Raw genomic sequence first — 17,836 nt, 5'->3', positions numbered from 1 at the left:
TCACGACTACCCCCCATGTTTACGTAACCCCCCCCAACATTTACCTCCCGACCTTGGTAAATGCCACATGCATTTGGACGGGTAGCGGAAGGTCAAACACGGGGACAAGACGACATAGAAGCTCCTTGGTGTCAGAGATTGTCCTAAAAAGAGGTGGTTGGATCAGAACACAGCTTTTCATGCCGGTCTGACACCGGCAAGACCAGTAGCAAAACAAAACAGCAAGGGTCTACAAACATTGGTCACAACCATTTGTACCATTCTCGCATAACCTCTAGCATAATTCATTGTAGTACAATCCAATTGAAATTAACATGTTCAACATGAAAAACAATGAAAATACAGGCGGTCCTCGGATTATGAACGAGTTCCGTTCCTACGCTGGCGACATAACTCAAATTTCCACGTGAATCGGAATTAGCGCATTAATACACACTTAAATCTCTAAATAAGCAACGCATGTTCGTGGGTGTCTCCCATTTCTCCGACCTTTTGATGATATCCAGCTTCGTTTTCATCGTTAATGGCTTTCCTTGTGACTGGACCAGCATCGCTAGAAGATCCTGCTTTCTTTCTGCACACACACACTATGGGGCTGGAAACAAAATGGCGGGCGAAACTCGGGCGTCGTTAAGTCGAAACGACGTAGGTCGAGTACCGCTTAACCCGAGGACTGCGTGTACCAACGAATAAAAAATAGATAGCTCTCCAGAGACTTTGCGAGTTAGTCTTTTCCAGTCATTCACCAAATACAATTTCAATTGAACTCAGAATCCAACCTGCATTAGATTAATGTTAACTATATGACTAGAAAACAAGTACCCTACGGTGGTATCAATTTTGTACATATTTCTAATCGGACAGGTTTCTTCACACTGTTCAGTTTTGGTATAGTAATTACGCACCAATCCTGAAGCACGCAGCATAGTTAGCATTGGCTAACACTACAAGCTAATGCTGCAACTGAGAAGTCATACTTGAAAATCAATAAAAGACCTTTGTTCATTCTCATTAAGCAGTGACTTTGTAATGATGTCATGGCATTGTTTGATTGAATGCTTTGACGTCACCTCTATGTTCACAGCATGGTTTCTTGTATGACTTACTTTGATGTATTATCTAGCGTTAATAATGGTCGGCCATGTTGTTTATCCGTCTGAATACCACGGAGGCCCAGTCTTGTTCCAGCCAGTATTTTGTGCTGAGTCCACACAGGCTATACACTGGCGAGGACAGTGGGGTGAGTGGGCGTGGGTGGGCCTTTTGTCATCCCAGTTGTGTTCTCTCTGACTTGTCGTCACATTGAGATTATGATCAAACTTTGCTAACCTCGTCCTCTGTTTTATTTTTCTTCTGTTTCAGTCATAACCAGAGGAGCACCACCTTTCGTCATCCTGTGACCGGGCAGGTTTCTCCAGAGAGCATCGATTTTGTCCTTCAAGAACAGTGAGTGATGCTTTGTTGCTTCTTTTTATGCTGAGTCTGACTGCTGGTTAAGTACGTTTTGCATAATTTGTCTATATTGTCTGCAGTGCAAAACCAGTGTGTGTGTGTTTATTTTCATTTTATTTTATTTTGTTAAATGTAGACACAATTTCAGGGCTATATATTAAATTAAAATACATTATTGTCATTTTAGGAAGCGGAATAACATTTAGCCCCAATGGTTAAATAAAATAATTCTTCAGTCACACGTTGTATGATCCTGTCATGTGTGTTGACATCAAACGTGACTCAACTGAACACTTGAGCATCCTTTCAAGTGGCTAGTTCACTCTCAAGAACTTTAATCAGTGCCATGTATTTTCATTCACTTTGACCAATTTGAGGCTCAGGGATTATTTCAACAAATAAAAGGAATGCAGCAGCAGGAAGCCGTCGCATTTGCGCCGCTTCTCAAAATAAGAGACCATGGAAAGGTGCTCTCCACAATGTAAACCCTGACACTTGAGCCACTCCATGCTTTTGTGATAACCTCTCTGGCACCGGCCTACGCACGCACTCAAGCGTCAAGCTTTCAGTTGCAGTTTCCAGTCAGCAATAACTGCCTGTGACCTGTCATGAGTTGACATGAAATAAAAAAAAAAAAAAAAAGAGAGTCAACAAATGCAGACTGAGCTCTAGTATTTTGTGTGATCGTTTGACTTATGTGATTTCACTTCATATGGAGTAGGGCTGAACAATTAATTGCATTTGCAATATAATCACAATTTGAGAAAGCACAATTTTGCAATTGCAAAATCTGTGGTTTAAATGGTCATTACTCTATTGATAGCGGAGGGGGGAGGGGGAATCACCGAACGCTCGCTCTTATCCACGCTAGCTTTCAGCTTTCTAACATGCTTGATACTTTTCACCTCGCATGATTTAAAACTTCCCGCGTGGGGCAAAAAAAACCTCACCGTGTACGTGTGCTGTCTATTTTGTTAGGTTTTGGCTGCCGTCATAAGTCGAAGTGCACGTGTGATGAAGTGTCTGTCATGGCTTTTGGATGTGTGCCGCCGTTGTCAGAGTTGACTTCGATTTACGTGTCCTCACTCAGAGACGATAGTATGTGGCTACCTGAGCCACGACAAATAAAAACGCAGCCATGCAAAGTTGTCAAGTGGTCCAATATTAAGAGGAGACATTCAGCCGTACGCTTTGAACTAAAAGTCAGGCGAAACGATGTTTAATGATGAGTCACCGACGTGTGGAAATGCCCGCTGGCGCTTGGTATTACATCATAAATAGGTTTACTTTTCCTACCAGATGGCATGTGATGTTAGTAAATTGGGTAAGCTTTAATTTTATACATGTATGTTATATTTATTTATCCGTTGAGTGAGAGCTTTAAGAAGTGCAGTCCACGTTTAAATATCATGTTTCTTGTACTGAAGTGATGTGTAGGTAGCGGTAGAGCCACTGGATTATTGTTTTTTTGTCTAAATGCAGTCCAACTTTACATTATGTTTCATGACACAAAGTGATATGTAGGAAGTGGCAAAGCTACTGATTTGTTTACATTTATTGTTGTAATCTGCACTTGAGTTTCTGCCTTTATATTATCAGTATAGTATTTACTTATGTTTACACCACACCTGTGTGGCAGAATTATGTCGTGGTGAATGCTCACCAAACTGGACATCAAAATACTGAGTAAATTTATACCTCTAATTGTAGTACCGATAGATAAACTGTCTTTCATATTATTAATGCGTCATTTGCCTTTACCTCAGTATTGTATAATTCATAACATATCTGATATTGTTTGTTGTAATAAAGGTTGATTATTGAAAAAGAATTAGAAATCGACCTTGAAAAAATTGCAATTCATATTGTAATCGCAATTTTTAGGGAAAAAAAAAATCGCAATTGGATTATTTTCCATAATCATTCAGATCTAATATGGAGCACTGGAATTTTTATTGAATTTGATCTAATTGGACTTAATTACATTCATTTTCATCCCTGAAAATATACGTATTCTAACTTAATTTAATCTATTAATTAGCCTTAAAAAGTTAATTTCATTCAATATACTGCCCTCAACATTTCTATTCATTCTGTACACCGCATAATCCTATTCATGTACCATTATTGGACCACTACACCATCAATGACTCGCTAAATGTTTCATTTAAGATAGTTAAATTTACTCAACTCAACACAACTTTATTTATAGAGTACTTAAAAGCAATCATTTCTGAATCCAAATTGCTGTACATAGAGTAAGAAGTAGTCATACAATAACAAAGACTGGTAAAACAATAAATTAACCATACCACCATAAATCATTAAAACAACACCAAGTCTCATAATTGGAGTTTTATTATATTTAAAGCCCTAAATGTAAATTGGTTTAGTATTTCGCCATGTTTTTCCCTTTAATACACTGTCCTGAACAATTTTTGCATTTTAACGATTTAACTTAGAAAATGTAATTTAATTCAATCAGCCATGAAAAGTCAACTCAATTAGGTTTTATTTGTAGTCCTAGACCTCAAAATTTAATTTATTAACACAATTTATTTTTTAACTGAAATCAATTAAATTTAATATGCCCGGCTACAAAATGCATTTTTCTTTAATATGCATCCCCGGATTGGATGGACTGACATTAAAATATATATCCATCCATTATCCAATCCGCTTATCCTCACAAGGGTTGCGGTCGTGCTGGAGCCTATCACAGCTGTCTTCGGGCAGTAGGCGGGGTACACCTTGAACTGGTTGCCAGCCAATCGCAGGGCACACAGAGACAAACAAACAATCACACTCAAAATCACACTTAGAGTGACCAATTAACCTACCATGCATGTTTTTGGAATGTGGGAGGAAACAGGAGTACCCGGAAAAAATACACGCAGGCACAGGGAGAACATGCAAACTCCACACAGGAAGGCCGGGTCCGGACTCCAACCCACGACCTCTGTACTGTGAGGCGGACGCGCTAACCAGTCGACCACCGTGCCACCCTAAAATATATATTTCATGATATATATTATAAGTATAGATAAAGTGCTCATTCACAGGTCACCTGTGCACACACACACACCAGAAAATGGCACAGCATTCACCATCACATCACGATCAGAGCGGCTTGGACGGGCCTGCTCGACGCCCACGCCGCCACCGCCGCTAATAAGACCGATCCATCAGCAGCCACAGCGAGGGAACAATCTAACCTACTGGCTCGTCACACACACGCACATGTGCACACGCACACTCGCTCAAGAGGAGAGAGACATGTTTAATGAGGAACAAGAGGGGGAGGAGAGCAACCACACGAGAGGCAGAGATGGAAGCGACATGTCGTAAACATCAATTTTATATTCTTATTAAAGGGGAAGTTGTATAGAAATAATCTTTGAATTATAGTCAAAGCCAGAACTCTGTTGCTTTTGAATGAGATTTATGTGACCAAGCCAGTTTTTGACTGTGGATTATTTCGAGTCGTTGTGTGCTGATGTTACTCCTTAACCTGTCAATGGCGTTTTGCATTAGTTGTTAGCAAAAAAATGTACAGACTTTTCACTGATGGCTCTGTGGCACATTCATGACTTTTGTGCAGGCAGTCGGGTTGGGGGGTGTGGGCATCAGTTCCCACTCAGTGATGGTGTGAGTGTGAATGGCTAATCGTCTCTATATGTTCCCTGCGACTGACTGGTGACCATTTCATTCGGATTTAAAGTGGAAATCAACCCAAACATATTTTTTCAAGAATATGTTCCCAGCAGGCCCACTAGTTGAAACATGCCATTCTGATGAATATTTCCTTTGTGGAATATGATTTAAGCAGCAAAATACACCTGTTTTAGCCATCTCAGGGGGCGGCCATTTGATGTAATTTTCATTCCACAGAAGTGACAAAATGGCCGCCCCCTGTGATGGCTGAAAAGGGATGGATTTTGCTGCTTAACTCATATCACGCAAACAAAAATAGTAATCAGAATGCCGTATTTCAACCATTTTGCCTGCTGGGAACATATTTTTGTAAAAAAAAAGTGTTTGGGTTGATTTCCCACTTTAATGTATTTTCATTTTTTAATACAAAGTATTTTGAATCCGACATATGTGGAAATTCGTGTTCCATCGCCAGTATAGGAACGGCACTCGTTCGTAAATTGAGGACTTCCTCCTGTATGTGATTCAATACATACAAATATACACAAGGTAAAAGGTTCTCAGAATAAAATATGCATAAGGTAAAAAAACAAAACAAAACAAAAAATCCTTCTTACATATAAAATAAATGTGGAGTGCACAGAATTAAACAAAGTGGAGTGTATTGCCCAGGATTAATTGCAGGATGTGTTTGCGTCGTGACCGAACATCCAATGGATTGTTTGAACTGGATTGTCCTGTCGGTTTTCTAATTTAGGGTTAGCATTCATGGACAATTTATGAGAGGACCGATTGCAATAATCGTAATACGTACATTGCACATGTACTTTGTGCATGACATGGACTTGATCATTGCTAGTTATGATACTTCAAATGTGCTCAGTGGCGTTAACTGTGATAAGAGCATATTACGGTCATTTTTTTGATGTGCCCTTGCATGCAGTGGACTTTTTGGACTGGGTTATTTTGAGCGCCTGTTAATTTCTATTGTTCATGGTCATTTTTATTGTTCATGTCGGTGGTTATCATGAGCAAGCACACTAATAAACATATTGTTAAAAAAGCTTGAGTTATTATCTTTCTATCAGATTTTTGCTACATCTCCACTAGTGGCTCTGATTCAACCTTACTGAGTATGCCATGGGTGTATGCCTGCTTTCAAATGGGCACAAAAGCACAGACGGGTAATGGAGCAATCCCGACAAAGGAAATGAGCACTATGAGCAGCGTGAATGGCACTAACAAACGAAACAGTAGATACACTACAGCGTGGGCTGATGCGGACTGTTGAGTTCTACGTATTTATATATTTAACATTTCCTTGAGAACGATAGCTTTGTAAGCGAGAAGAAGTGTTTAAAATTCCCAAGCAGCGCTAATATGGTTTGTCTCAGAGCGGATGCTTTTTGGTAAATGGCGTCCCGGCGAGAGTGAAGCCACTTCAAAGTTCTTCACTCTTGCCTCATTTCCTTCCTGGAGACATTCAAATTCTAGTCAGGGTGAATTTTCTCTCTATTTCTGATGTTTTAATCATGCCAGTCTGGAGAAGTCTGTTTTTGTTTGTGTGTATTAACTACTCGCGAGTCCAAATTCATTTTCTAAAAATCGGAATAACTTAATGTAACTTGTAATGATACAACGTAAGGACTATGAAATGTGCAATGAATCGCAGTTTGAATCAAGCCTTTATAAAGCAAACAAGAAGGCAAGTAATACACTGAAACATCAATGGCTGGATTAGAGGCTTATACATTAATATGGTCTCAATATGCTACGTTACAGTAGTGTCCATGATTAAATAAGAAACATAACTAGCCAATGACCCCGTGGATTAATGTGGAGGATACACTCATTGAAATTGATGTGAAGAGTCAGTCCAGGCCGACCAAACTCCATGTCGTGTTAATATTGAGTATGATTGTTTACGTTTGTCACTGCCACATGTTGATGATGCTGGTGAAGTTATCGATGTAAGTCAGAGGTCTGCACATCGGCGGAGTTTCATGTGTCCAATGAATGCAAACACAGCCATATGGGGCATGTTTCACTTTGAAATGGTCATGAAAATACAGTGCAAAAATCAGATGTAGGCGTAAAATAGGAAATGAGCACCAATGTAAATCAAGGTTTACAGTTGAACAGTTTCGCAATATGGTAAGGCCAAATAAACGATTATTTTTTAGTCTCACCCCTGCTTTAAACACCTTTTAAACTGATTAAAGGCTGATTAACACTTATAAATTGGTTAAAGTCACACTTGTAACATTACTTTGAGAAACAAAAAGAACCCCCCGAACCCAAACACACGCAGTTATCCGAATGATAGTCAGTACAATTAAGCATTGTGTATTAAAACACCAAAATGTTCAACCTAACCACATAATTTCATCCGAAGTCAACTAGCTTAGTGCTAACATACTATATAATGCTAAAAGCCATAAAATAACAAGTGGAAATAAGCATAAATGTTTTGTTTAGTAATTATAATCCTTTAACCCAGTAACACATACAAACAGCATATCGTCGCTGTCATGTGAAAAACACTTATCTCCATTTTTTTTTCATTTTCTTATTTTTACATAAAACATGTTTCCGCGTTACAGACATCGCATTAAAGTGAAGATTAAAAAAGTCTCCAAAATTGGAGAGAAGTGCTTTTCACAGGACAACGACGATATAACAATACTCTTATTCCCTATAATTCCTCTGCTCTGTGGGAACAACAAGGATTATTGGAGTCCAGCTCTCTGCCTCTTCTTGTTCTTTCTCTTCTTCCTCTGTTTAACTGCATCTTTTCCAGTAGACATAAGCGCACTATCACAGCAACCAAACTCTAAATTCAGGCTTGTCTATAAACAGTGAAAAACCCACGAAAGAAATGCTGCTTAAGAAAGTGCGATTCCGTTTGGGGTCTACCATACCTGTACCTGTATGCTTGTGTTTGCAGGTTGCCTGGTCCTCGCGTCATGTCTCAACCTGGCGTCGAGCGGCTGTCCAGCACCACCGTCAGCGAGGTCTCCACCGTCACCACCTCTTCCGCCGTGGACGCCGCCTCCATGTCCAAGGTCAGTTCGAGGACTTAGGCAGCTCAGGCGCCAGAGGGCACAATTAATCCAGGCCCGACGCGATTGCTGCCTTGACGGGCTGCTGTACTTGGCGCTCTTGGTTATACCCAGTGTTGGGAAAGTTCACCTTCTACGTGAACTACTTCAAAGTTCTGCTCACAAATCTTAAAATGAATTTATTCAGATCAAGTTCTTATTGACATTTTTTGAACCAAGTTCATCGTTCCAAAAATGAAGTCCACACTAGTATCCAGATTGAGCTATCACCCTGCAAACTAAAAAAAAATAGGGAAAACATTGCTTGAATTTTTTAAAACCAAAACAAGAATGTGGTCCTGAATGTGCAACACAAACATAATCTGCAAACATAATCTGCTTTTGACACCAGGCTGAGGTAGGAAACTGTTGACAATGGAGCCACTACTGTAAGCGGGAGTCTATTTAAACATCTTTTTTTCCAAGAATATGTTCTATGCAGGCCCACTAGTTGAAACACGTCATTCTGATTAATATTGCATTTTTGGAATATAGTTAAGCAGCAATTCTACCCGTTTTTAGCCATCAGAGGGGGCGGGCATTTTGTCCCTTCTGTCGACTTAAAATGACATCACAGTTGCTCAGGGCTCAGGTAACGACCAATCACAGCTCATCTGTTTTCTGAAACTGAGCCATGATGGATTAACTCTTATTCCACAAACGCAATATTAATCGGAATGCTGGGTTTCAACTAGTGGGCCTGCATAGAATAGAATCTTGAAAAAAAAAAATGGTTGAATTGACTTTCTTTAATGTATTTTTGGGTAGGAAGTGAACTGTTTTGACTTGCTGTTGCCATGCCTTTTAATTTTTTTAGTCACTTGTACATACCTCCAAAGGATAGTAGAGTGTATTAAGTCAGTGTGTTGTTTCTGGTTTGCTGATGACGTAATTGAAGTTTGTATTTGCTTTTTGAGCCTGAGTTGACAAAGTTTACACAAAAATGTCAGATTTTTTTTTTCCGAATCATCTCTGACCTTCTCAGAAAATTCTTGAACATAAATTATAGGAGGATACCTTATCGTTTCCCGCAACAGGGAGTGAGGCTGCTCATAGCGCAGCTGTGCGTCATTGCATCCCCTCCCCACCTCCCCAAGCACGCATCACATTTTGATGACAAATGCAACGTGCGACTGTTGGTGGCCAGAGTTGCCAAATAATTTTCACTTAATGAAGGCTCGTTTACAGTTTTTCGCCGGGTTTTTTCCTTGTAGTCTAACGAGAAAACCTTGTGTTGCATTTTTCAATGCATGTATAAAAGATGTACTCTTCAACAACGAAAGGTTTTATGCAAGCAACAAATTGTGATTTGCCATGTGGTCGAAGGGACTTTGGACTTTCAAACTTCTGAACTGCCCCCATTTCATAATAGAATCCATTAAATGCTGTGCACGCAAAAAGTGATGAAAACACACAATAGCGCCTGCTTGATTCCTATTCTTTTGGCTCTTTTGTCTGTTTGGCCTCGCATCCATCATAGCTGTTGCCAACCTGAAAAAAAAAAAAGAGAAAATGCTCAAACACTTACTCGTTGACATTTATTTGTTCAGTGTTGTCACCATACTTTTTTTTTCCATGTTAAGACTGCTTCTTAAGAGTGCTTTTTCTATACCTCACTCATTTTACCCTTCTCTACTTGTTTTCTATTTTATTTGTTGCTTTTTGCTTAGTTCTACGTATTCTACTTTTAGCTTATTTTTTCTTTTTGCTACTGTTTGTCTTTGTCACCTGTTCTGTATGCGCTGTCATCGGTGTCTTCCTAAAATGTTGGCATTGCAGCCTACAAGAACTCCTCCGAGAAGTCAAATTCTTTTTTTTTTTCCTGATGATTTTAGGTTAGCCACTTTTTCTCTTGTCTCAGTCTCTGTGCTTTTCTTTGCCTTTTCCTGTAATCTTTTTTATTTATCCACTCGTTTTTTTGGATGCTCTGCTACTCGCACTTTTATTTACCTTTCTGTTCTGTTTGTTTTTTACAGTCTCGGGTTTTTGTCCCGTGATACGCATTTCTATTCGACACTAGTTCTCTTTAGCTATACTCACTCGTTTTCACTTGCTGCTGACTTTTTCCTCTTTGCAACTTGCTTGATTTCATGTTGGTTTTCTAGTTGACTTGATTTGATGATTTTTTTTTGCTGTGACATTTCTTTTTGGTGTTTTTTTTTTTTTTTTTTTCCTCATCCTTGTCTTCACCACTTTTCTATTATTTTCTTTTCTGGCCACTCTTTCTGTTTGCTAAGCCATTTGTTCTCTTCACTACTTACTTTCCCCTTCTGCTCTTTGTATTCCGCACTTGTTTTTTTTGTCTGATTGTTTTCCGGTGCTACTTTTTCCTTGTTGCTATTTGATTTTTCACCACCTTTCCGCCTCTTGCTTTTTCATTTTGCTGCTTTCCCTTCACCACTCGATTACTTTTATGTCAAATTTTCTTTTTTGTTGTACTCTTCGTTAATACCGTATTTTCCGGACTATAAGCCGCTACTTTTTTTTCCCTAGGTTTTGAGCCATGCGGCTTACATAAAGATGCGGCTATTCTGTGGATTTTTCTTCCACCGCTCAGGGTGCTCTAACCGGAATTAAAACCGGAGTCAAAACTAAGAAAAAAATCAATGCAAAGAAGATTAAGATACCTTTTCCCTAGCAGAACACGGACGACAAATTACAAACAGCTAATTACTGTATTTTCAAGTCCTCGCCGCTTCATCATGGAACCTGTTATGTATTGATGACATTAACATGATGCGACTGCATGTGGAGGAGTTCAACAGACAAGGGTGCTATGCACTAGATTAAGCACTAGGCGTTGCACTGGGTGATATGCAGAATTAGAGCAATAAAAGGTCGACGTTAACTGATAAACTGGAGTTTGTTCAGTTATTAAATGTGTGTCAAAATCCAACAGAACCCACACGAAGAAGTTTGTATGATGCAAGTTTTAAGTAGAAGGCCATCGATCTTGCTATCCAGGAATATAAATGTGCTGCTGCACAGCGTCAATGAATCTATGGTGAGCGGTTGAAAAATTCTGTTACGTGTCGCATAGGGGCAAAAAAATCTGAATTAAGATGCAGAGTCATAGTCTTATAGTTCGGCAGATCGGGAAACCTCAAATTTCCATTTTCTCCCCGTGCTTGTTTGGGTTTTCTCCAGGGGCATCCTCCTTAATTGAAGACTCCAAATTAACGGTAATTTGTCCATAGTTGTGAATTTTGAGGAAAAACAAGCACATGCTTGCATCCACTTGGGCGTGACTTCCTGTCCGATCAACAGGTGCATCAGCCCAAAGATGGAACATGTGCCATGGGGCTGCGGTGGCTCAATGACGGGGCATTCATCAAGACGCCCCGCCACTGTAACCGTGCCCTCTGTTTGCCCCGTCTGTCGCTTCCCCCCCAGGTGCTCTGGCTCATCACCCCTGCCATAGAACATCGGGGGAAATTTAGCTGTCTCATTGTGACAAGAGTTACAGAGGAAAGATGAACCCTCCTTCTGTGTATGGCACACTGCCATGGCAGAAATGAATCACATTCATTCCACATCTGACAAAAACATCAGAGCCAGCTCGCAGACCTGCGTCGTCGCACATTTCACCTTGAGTGATGTGTCGCAATCCTCCCCCCTTGAGCTCTCATTTTCTCTGCCGCTCCGTTCGTATTTCGTGATGTTCACGAGCAGACAGCGCCGCCTTGATGGGAAGCATCAAAGCATGAGCCATTTAGGAATTCCTGCTGCGCCCCACTTAGTCTCTGCTATTGTTTTTCTGTTCGGAGTTCTGAAAAAAATATCATGCACTTTGAAGGCATCACAGGGGATGATTAGACTTTATTTTGTCAAACAATTTAGTTGACACTTTGAGTTGTTGGACGGGTTGTGAAGAGGTCACTGAAAATAATACACTTGCCTCTTTGTGCTATTTTATGTTATCGGTAATGAACAAAATGATCACTCAATCATTGATAAAATAGTCATTTTACTTTTCGCACAAAAAAGTCTTCAGATAAGATGTCAACCCTATAACAGATATAGAAGTACTTTGTTTAAAACAGGTTAATTCGTCCACGAGTGGCATAAAAGGTTTAGCATTTTAGCGATGCAAATCTGTAAGATACTTGGCTTCTAATTGGTGCTCAATTTGGCGAATTCCTTAGTAGGAGTATGTCATAGCCCTAGAATCCACCCCAAATGGCTCCCTCAATCCAAAATGGCCCACTTCCTCTTCAAATTAATGCTTGGGTCCTTGGGACTTTTTCTCGGGTCCTGTTATGCTCGCTATTCCCACCAGTTTTATGTAGATCAGTGTAACTGGTAACCTGGGGTAAACACCAGCCACCCCTACCCCCACAAAAAAATAAATAAAACCCCCCAAAAAACAGTGGGGGTTGGGTTCAGAGCGCCTGAAATACATTTCTTACAAAACATGACATGAAATTCGTACATTTGCAGGCATGTTGATTTGCCAAAAATGTGATTCTAAGCAAGCTCGACTGTCTTCCACTTCACTTCATGCTTGGAAAAAGCATAAACGTATTTGTTATAAATGAGTAAACAGATGTAAATAAGATGTTTTTCACACATTCTGCGCACCAAAAACTCTTTATGTTTCATTTATGTCAGGCTAGACTGCTAAGACTTCAAAGTTTGGTATGGGTTGCTGGCGTTGCTTCATGAATGCATAAAACAGACTTGAAAAGCACACCTGAGCTTGAGCACCATTCCTCCCCAATCGAAGCGAAAGAAGGTTTTTTATTTTCGATGAGCAGCTCGAGGCGAGTTTACCAGTGAGGGTTCATGTTTCAAAAGGTTCCCGCAAAGCAGCAAAGAATATTGGTGCTTGAAATAATTGGGGAGTGTATGATTTTTCCATAGTGCTGAAAATGGAAACAAATAGCGACAGTACCTCATTTGTTATTCTATCTTTTATTTAGACTCCAAGAAAAAGCACATCATCTGGAGATAGAGGCTTTCTATTGGACACTGACAATATATACTTGTTTCTAATCCATCCATTGATTTGCTATAGCCATTTGCAAGCCCCAATTTGGACATTTTCATTTGAGGTGTTGTCGTGTTGCCAGCGCTCGAGACGTGAATTGCTGGGTGTTATTTTCAGAGGACGGCAAATTTACATTGTTATACTAGCAGCACACTTTACTATTTAAAAGTGTCATTTATTCAGTGTTGTCCCATAAAAAGTCTAGCAGTACAGGGTGACCCAAAAAACGGGAATTTTTGAATGCATTCGTACATGACGACACAGTCTACCGGACGTAATTTAAAAAAAAAATGAAGATGTCGTCATTGTTTCTTAAATTGTTTCTATTACAGTACTATGAATAAAATATTGTTCTTCCATCAGGCTTGGTTTTATTGGATTGTTAAAAAGTCCCTGATTTTTGTGTCACCCTGTTAGTAGTAGTTTTATAATAGTATTATTTTTTATGGTACATATTATGCTGTAATTCTCAATCCTTGGGGTATTTTGACAAAATCCTACAAAAGCTACAGACATGTTTGGGGACTGTTTAAAAAGTCTACGTAAAAAAAATGCAAAATATGTCATATTTGAAAGAACTAAGAGTACCGGGTATTTGGATTGAAGTGACCCCACCCCTAACCGCGCCAGCCCCCGTTTGTGTGTGTGCGTGTGCATGTGTGTATAGAGTATGGTATGCATGTCTTTGCATCATGGATGGTCAACCAACCTCTCCCAAATTAGGTACAAACTCCAACTGCAGCTCTCCTGTAACGTCATACTCAAGCATACATTATTCTAATAGGTCTGTTTGTCCGTGTGGGTGCGTGCGTGTGTGGGTGTGTGTACATAAAGAGCCTGAAGCTTGCTTTCCGCTGAGATATCAGACTAGAATATTGTGTAATGAGATTTGTTGAATGTGTGGACAGTGAATAAGGCTGGTTCTTCCTGGCATACACACACACGTACACAGATAAAACAGATCATGGTTTGCTGAATTGATTTGAACGCATGCAATGGAGGATGACCTGCTGGGAATTCCAATGAATTCAGTTTTTAGCAGTCTAAGTTTAAAAATGAGGTAACCACTGTAATATGAAAATGGAAAACCCCCAAAATCACGATTTGCGGCACATATACGCTTCACATGCCCTAATATTAAAAGATAGACAGAGCTGGGCACTTGACCATTTTTTGCCCGTCCGGCCGCGACCCTCCACCCTTGACTTGGGCCCCTTCCGGCCGCAACTCCCCGGCCATATTCATAAGCATTGTCGGCCCCCGGACCGTTCCGCCCCCCCCCCCCCCCCCCCCCCCCCAAAAAAAAATCGTCCGTGATTGACGCCGCTGCGGGAGAGACGCTAACGGCAGAGGCTTTTTAAGGATCATTAGCTGGCTAATTTACTATTCAAACCCACTGTGGAAACGCTTCAAACACGCTTCAAAATGCGCCACATAGTACTGCAGCGTCTCCCAATGATACGCCATCAGTTCAATGAACACGTTTTTATTAATTCAACCGGCTACTGTGGGCCGTAGCCGACGCCAACCCAAGTACAACAACCATTCAATCCACCCAGTCACACACTCTCTCTTCTTCGTCCTCCGCTCCTCCTCTCTCGCCTGCACCCCCTCCCATCCAGCGAGCCGCGCAACGCATTCAACAGACTCGGAAACAACATAACTCTGCAAAACACGAATTCAACCACAACAACGATAACTCAGTTTGTTACAGGACTTTACTACTTACCAAACTGCAAGCGCTTACTTCCATTGCGAGCCCCGGGGTTGTTTTTTTCGGTATTATATAATTATTTGGGTTCAACAGACCGCCAGAAATGGCAGTCAACAAGTTACTTATTTATTTTCCACTTCCTGTCCTTCCCGGCCTTCAAAATAAAAGCATACCAGCAAACCCCTATGCACAGCAAGTTTGCTATGTCGTATTTCCGGAAGTAGTGAACGCCAGAAGAAGTGCATGAACTCCACCTTGATGTGCCAACGTCAGTTGAGTTGAGTCAGCAATATACTTGTGGACACAAGTTGTTTTGCATTTAATGCATTTAATTTTATTGTGAAAACGATCTGGAAGGTGGCGGCTAAGGGGGAACGTGGGTGAGTAGCTTGCTTATGCTTACTGTGCATTAACGAGCTGCGTGGTGCATCCGTCTCCGTGTGGGAAACTGTCATCGCAACATGTGAGACAGCAACGTGCGCTCAAGCGTGTTTGTATTTCCTCATTGTCACGTCACGTAACCCGCGCCTCCCCTCTGCAACTGGGGCATACCATTACAAGAGGGGGCGGGGGTCCTGGCCGGGGGGCAATACCACAATCCCTACAACAGCAGTTGTCGCCCGCGCCGACGCGGGAGTAGAAAGAAGCCTAAAAAGAAGCCTTTCACCGAGTAGGCTGAGATTAATTTTGGCCACCTCGCGAACACGTCACACGCACGGGGGCCGATAGTGGGCCGGGCTAAAATACACCATGCTTAGTTAAGCCATTTTTGAACATTTGTCGCCCCCCCAGCCCCCAACCGCCGGTTAATTTAGGTCTGATTTTGTGCACCTTCAAGAGTTTTACCCGAAAAAGATTTGCTTGAACTCCCCAACTCATATGACCATGCACCTATTCTATCTTGTGCTTTACTTCAGATGCTTTCTACACACTTTCGTAGTGTGTTCTGCAGGTCACAATTAAAGCTCTTCTAGCCTCCCACTCAGTCATAGTCTATTAAGTTCTTTGGTCGCTGATGGTCTAATGCTTGTAGGGGTCTGTGCTTATGTAACGAGAACAAGTAAGGCTTCCTGAAAAAGAATACCCTGGTACGTGGGCGGAGGTCCACGCTGGAAGACAAAGTACTGCTGGGAGTACAGTCTGTTGCCAAATATGTTCATTTGTGGTTCTCATTAGCACTACTAAGATTCCAATAAATAAAACATGCCTTAGCCCTCATGTTACCTCCAAATCACGTAACATTTTTCATCCTTGGATGGTTGGTTGAAGGCCTGTGTTGTTTTATTTATGTTCATTGAAAAATTGAATGGAGACTAATGAGTGGAATTTCAGTCTGTTACATCCTGGTCCTGTGTGGATTGTGGTTGCACCTATAAGTTTTCTTTTAAACAATTTGAGCTCAGACTGTTTTAGCTCTTTAAAACACAAGTGGGATATTTGGGGTAGTCGCCTAACGTCAAGTTAATGGCTCATAGCCCTGTCTTGTTGTCTTGTATACAAGGACAGGAAAGATTGTTATATATTTACCATGTTAATTTTGGGGTATTGTTTGGTATGCATCAGTGTTCTTTTGAGTCACTTTGATCTCAGACTGTTTTAACTGTATGAAACATTGAATAATGTATGTTCACATGCTATTAAGGTAGTCAAGAAACAAATCACCTAAACCTTTCTATTTTCTGAACGTTTAAATTGATCCATAGGAACACGGACATACTGTACACAGGACAGGACAGACTCAAATATATCATGTTTATTTACTGTTTTTTGTTTTAGTTTACGCAGCTGTCACTAAAACAACATAAAATAATAAGTAAATGTGTGATACATTTCTGTATGACTGCCCTGTCCCGATGCATACTACAACAATATGCACAGGACAGAACACACTGAAATATATCACCATGTAAATGTAAAAAATGTCATGTCAAAGTGACATCTGCGTAAACTGAAATAACAGTTAACATTTTAATAGATTTCTGGCTGCCCTGTCCTGTACATACTGCTCCAGTATGTATGCATCTTTGTTCTTTCGGGTCAGTTTAACCTAACCAATAAACCTCTAGCCAGTATGTTAGCCTACTTGATGTTTGATTGTTGACAACAATGTGCACAGGAGAAACTGAAATATAGCATCATGTTAATTTACTGGTATGTATATATAATACAGGAAGGAACATACCAGCGTGTTAACTTATTGTTGTTTTAGTTAAAACCGCATAAACTAAAATACCAGTAAATGTACATGTTTAATTCAGTCCTATCCAATGCTCATTTTTGTTTTTGTCAGTTCGTTTGTTGACAACCTAACTAGACTTTGAATGTATTATCTGTGTTTTTAAATGTTTTAAACGTTGCGTGAAATGTTTTAAAATGCCTGTGGTCAAATTGAACCAAAAGAACACCAAAGCGTGCAACACTTGTCTGCATAGGACAGGAAAGACTGAAATATATTATTGATGATTTACTTTTAATCTTTTGCTTATCCAATTGCCACTATTGAATTAGGTAAACCTATCATTGATTTTGAGACGTTAAGCATTGAATGGGTGCAAATTGACCTTACAAGGTAACGGGGCAGTTCCAGTCATATATTCAGTGACATTGACCGCGCATGATTATTTTATTTCAGGGTTCTTGTTCCGGTGGCAGCAGGGTGCACAATTTTGGCAAGCGAGAGCAGGCCATTAAGAGGAACCCCAATGTGCCTGTTGTGGTCCGAGGATGGCTATACAAACAGGTCTGGAGCTACACACTGCACGCACACCCATACGCGCACATACGCGACTAAATGACACTACATACACACGTACATGCGTATACAAAATAGTCGATAAGCTTCTGTTAAGTCTTGATTTACATTGATGGATATTGACCGCTTATATAGACCATATTTAATTCCTGTACACATTTATTGTAGCACAT

At 40.4% G+C, this 17,836-nt stretch overlaps 1 protein-coding gene across 11 annotated transcripts in view; it reads left to right on the top strand.

Annotated features, from left to right (window-relative positions):
- The window catches only part of LOC147148599 (pleckstrin homology domain-containing family A member 7-like), a 105,237-nt gene that overhangs the window by 46,899 nt on the left and 40,502 nt on the right, over positions 1 to 17,836 (top strand). For all 11 annotated transcript variants that reach the window (XR_015086411.1, XM_086027560.1, XM_086027562.1 and 8 more), the window contains 3 exons: positions 1,363 to 1,446; positions 8,054 to 8,171; positions 17,544 to 17,651. Coding sequence is in view for 10 of the 11 variants with exons in the window: in XM_086027560.1 (XP_085883686.1) it covers positions 1,363 to 1,446; positions 8,054 to 8,171; positions 17,544 to 17,651 (310 nt within the window). In the remaining variant the exon portion in view is untranslated. The remainder of the gene's footprint in view (positions 1 to 1,362; positions 1,447 to 8,053; positions 8,172 to 17,543; positions 17,652 to 17,836) is intronic.

This window comes from Filicampus tigris, chromosome 4 (genome assembly GCF_054856515.1).
Source record: "Filicampus tigris isolate MCC_2025a chromosome 4, RoL_Ftig_1.0, whole genome shotgun sequence".
In the NCBI taxonomy this organism is placed as follows: domain Eukaryota; kingdom Metazoa; phylum Chordata; class Actinopteri; order Syngnathiformes; family Syngnathidae; genus Filicampus; species Filicampus tigris.
This window is presented reverse-complemented; position numbering and strand designations above follow the sequence as displayed.